The sequence below is a fragment of the Varroa destructor genome, unplaced genomic scaffold (assembly GCF_002443255.2).
Source record: "Varroa destructor unplaced genomic scaffold, Vdes_3.0 BEIS01000004.1, whole genome shotgun sequence".
In the NCBI taxonomy this organism is placed as follows: Eukaryota; Metazoa; Arthropoda; class Arachnida; order Mesostigmata; family Varroidae; genus Varroa; species Varroa destructor.
Window position 1 is genome coordinate 16,732,101 of NW_019211457.1, and position 4,041 is coordinate 16,736,141.

General features: G+C 42.0%; 2 protein-coding genes across 8 annotated transcripts in view; one reads left to right on the forward strand and one right to left on the reverse strand.

Moving 5' to 3' along the window:
- Nucleotides 1-1,510, reverse strand: part of LOC111248600 (CAP-Gly domain-containing linker protein 4-like) — a 26,458-nt gene extending 24,948 nt beyond the window's left edge. The window contains exon 1 of the mRNA XM_022801185.2: nucleotides 107-1,510. The gene's annotated coding sequence lies outside the window, so the exon portion shown is untranslated. The remainder of the gene's footprint in view (nucleotides 1-106) is intronic.
- A 130-nt stretch (nucleotides 1,511-1,640) lies between these two features.
- LOC111248601 (protein Hook homolog 3-like) overlaps nucleotides 1,641-4,041 on the forward strand; it is an 18,060-nt gene continuing 15,659 nt past the window's right edge. For 5 of the 7 annotated variants that reach the window (XM_022801187.2, XM_022801190.2, XM_022801191.2 and 2 more), the window contains exon 1: nucleotides 1,769-2,433. In XM_022801187.2, the coding sequence (XP_022656922.1) occupies nucleotides 2,401-2,433 (33 nt within the window). In that variant the 5' untranslated portion in view covers nucleotides 1,769-2,400. The other 2 variants (XM_022801188.2, XM_086987923.1) reach the window with 2 other exon arrangements.

Consider the following 4,041-nt stretch of genomic DNA (forward strand, 5'->3'; position numbering starts at 1 on the left):
TATATAAGAGTACGTAAAACAAATTCATTAATTTTGTAATCACTAATAAACAACAGCACTTCTCGTACTGATAATTTAGCTCCCTACAATTTAGGTAAAGGTTTACCTAAGTGACGTCGAACGGTAGCTCCAACATGGTGATGTCTCTTGTCGAATTCAGGTGCTTCAACACCCACCCTAGCCAGTTCCGCGGTTTTTCTGGCTTCCTGGGCCTTTCCTCAGCTATTTGAGGTGACGATCACCGCTTTAATGTTCAACAGAATCTCCTCGGCGTGGTACAATCAGAGTTGTTCGTCACTGAACCTGCCCTTCTAACTAACACTCAACAACTTTCACAATATTTGCACCATGTAAACACTTTAGCTCGTCTAGAGATTGTTTCTAGAAGCCTTATCAACTCAATTTGTTTACTACTACTGTCATTATTGACGAAGTCAGCTTGTCGTTAGCGGTCTAAATTTTGTCATGCGAAGTAATTATATCGTAGTTCGTGTCCGAGTGTTGACGGTGAAGATAGCGCATGTTCGCAAGATAATTCTAATGGTAATAATAGGTATTCATTTAATTCAGCTATAATATCTTGACGACATGCTTATTACTACGTGCCAGTCACACACTGTATTAAACAACAAATACACATATTGCCAACAGAAGCAAGCCCCTAACGAGGGGGCCAACTCTTGGCGGCCTTCCGGATTTTCGGCCAGGGGTTCCCGGCCATTTGATTGACCACTTCGCTCATCTGTCCGACCATCGGCTAGGTGCGGGCCGTCAATGTCCGAACATTTGAACCTGATCTCCGTAAACGAATCTGCGCACTAAACTCTAACGTTGTCAAGACGGTTCTTCTAACATGATTTTATATTCACATCGTATCGTCGCGCGCGCGTCAATTGTCAGTCTACGGGAAAGCGAGTCTTTCTTGCAAGTTCCTTCTACGAGACTTCCGCTCATCCTTCCGGGCGTTTCGGTGATGTTGACGCCACTATCTTTCGTTCTAAAGTCATGCCGCTACAACGGCCTGTGCGATGGGCCCAGATCGAAGCAGCTGACCGTAAGCAGTCAATATGACACAGAACAACAGCGCTAGGGAGGAACAGCGGCATGTAGGAGATAGCCAGCGAAATCAGAGACAGTGCCGGTGAAATAGATCGATGCAATCGTCCGTTTCTAATTAGAATACATCATCTGATGGATTGGTAACTTGCGATGTTGCATTAAAAACCTTCACATAGCTCGATCGAACCCAATCTTAAAATAGAGACAGTGGTACTAGGTTGTCGATACATGGGCATAGTATTTACGTTTGGCTGTTCGCGGCTACAGTAGACAACTGTGTAGCGTATGGTTGTTGCAGGAAGATAAACCACAGCAAAAAAAGGTTAGAACCATAACGTCGAACGGGCTAAACAATCAAATGCATTAAGACCTGCTTTGCTTGCAACTACAATGAGACGGCGATTACATTGCTTAAAGATTAAAACGCATATGTACAAGTTAGGTCTAACGATTGATTGCTGTGGTCCCTAAGTATTCCGATCAAATCTCGTACAAAGAGACATAAAACCTACAATGAATTCAAATTTCCCGCCAACCGGATTCTTTTTCCCTCTCTCCCGCCGCATTTCTTTTGGGGGCAGCGCTAGGGCCCTCATACACGTAGTGCTTTTACAGCAGAGTCGGCTGGACCGATCCATTTGTGTTGCGTGTCCATGCTTGTACGGCGAAGTCGACCACTACCATGTTTCTTCTCCCATGTCAGGTCGGCATTTACCATCATGATGAAACTGTGTTAGGTTCTCTGTAAGAACTGATCTATATTTGCAATTTTTCATACTATCAGCATCAGCAGCAGCTGCTGCTGTAGCAGTACAGCTATTGTCACGTTCTTGCTGATTTCCTCTCTATATTATTCTACTGGCATGCCGCGTGCAGTTGGCCCGTTGGTACAGCCGATGGCAACAGCGGCTGTAAACACGGCTAGAGGCTACCGCCACTGTGTGAAGCAATTTTTGCGTCCGTAAAGACACTAATACTATGCCCCTGCTGCAACAGCGGTTGCTGCCTTTGATGACGTTATGAAAGAAGAAGTTACCTTAAGTTTTTTCGTAATGTTACAATTTCGTGTACTGCTACCGTGGCCGCTGCTGATGCTTCTGACAAACTCAACTCGTTAAAGGGTGTTACCAACTGAGCCTCGTCTGGCTTCCATTATATTCCATTATACTGCTCTTCAACCGGACTGACTACACGGTGCTTATTCGACGATTACAAGGAATGGTGCGTTAGACGGGTGGTCACTTGTGCGTTTGTTATGTTGGGCGTCTGTCCAGGGACGTTCTCAGTGTACCATTGCTGAGACATTCGGTGGCACGGAACAGCTACAAATACATAAATCAAATGGATAACTTCACACAGTCGCTCATCATCTGGGTAGGTTTTGTTCGATGGACTCGTTTGTTGTACTGGTTGTTTTAGAAGAGAAACTTCGAGGCCGAAATGGTCGTTGGAAAGAAGGTTATTGGCTTCGTTAGTTCGAACAACATAGGCTTTTACTTACTGATCGAGTGATGAGAAACATTGCCATTCACATATACATACAAAGTTAACTTAAGTCTCAAAACGCTGTATTTGTTACCTGAAGTACCAGGTATCAAACCAGGTTATCAGTGATTTGAAATTTATGAAGCGTAGTGTGTTTTTCGAAATTGTATTTACCGCCAATTTCATTTTACATAATGTCAAAACATTAGTGATGTTCGTTTAACATAAATAAACATAAAACATTTACATAACTGTTGCCTTAAAGTAATATCAGAAGTCGGAAGCATGCTCTTCATTTCGACTTTCTTTTCACGTTTTCCTGGTAGCTGAAGAAGTACATATTGGCATGACTCGCAGTAGAGAGTTGGCCTTTTCCGTCTTGTCGAGACTAGACAGGACTGACCGTTACGTTGCCTCAACGCAAAAACGGTAGAAATTCATATTAACATGGAAAGAATTGTTGGACAGAATGAAGTTCGTCGCAGCTGTTCTTCAATGATAAGTGCGATCGATACAAGACTGGTTGGTGTGTGGTCTGAATCCAACTAACTGATGCGTACAGATAAAATTATCTTTCGAACTGTGAATTTCAGTTTTACCAAAACAGTGTTCATGTATTTAGACAAATTTTATTTGGTATTCCTATTCAGACCACTTTGGTACATCACGGTCTCGTACGTACGAAACATTTGTTTTTCCATTTCGGCTGATCTTCTAGCCAGACGTGGCCTCGTAGCTCGTTTGTCGGTTTAGTATTTACCGCGCTTTTTTTGTTCCAGTTGCCACATAGTTTTTACTCGGGGTCGACAACCGCTATAAACCGTTTTGATTCGTTACTGGTGAAATACGGTCAGAGCCAAGTCGATTTTGCTCCAGTTACTCTATATGGGGCAGCCTATTCGTGTCTAGTTTCTTACAGCCCATCTATGCTTTTTTGACACTTGGTACGTTTCTCCTATTTACCTACCGCCGTTTATGGGTAAACAGCATTTGGCATAAATCTTCGTCAGGCCCTGTCGATTTTTGATTAGGCCCAGCATTAATTAGTAGTTGGTGCTTCGCATTAGATTACCATGTTTAATTAAGGATTCATAATTGTATTTGTCTGTTATAATATTTGCCTGCCGTAGCGAAAGTATATGTGTTTATTTCCAGTTATACTTTTGCATTTGCTTATCTTGTCGGTACGTTGAAGAACCGGCATCATGAAGCTCACTTGTTAAGCATTTGTCATTATTTGTCATTGAGCGACTTTCGCGATAGTTACATTTAGTGCGATTCGTCTATGTGCTGGACCTCTGCATAGCCTATATGTAATTACACTATCTACCTCATGGAGTTATTACTTGTAGAAGTAGCTTGTTATTCTAAGAAAACTAAAGCTATTTTGTTATCACTATACACACTATAAAAATACACTATATATATTACTAGATAAATGTCTCCATTATAAACAGATGGATAATTCCTTATCTAAACTGGCTTATGTGTATATAG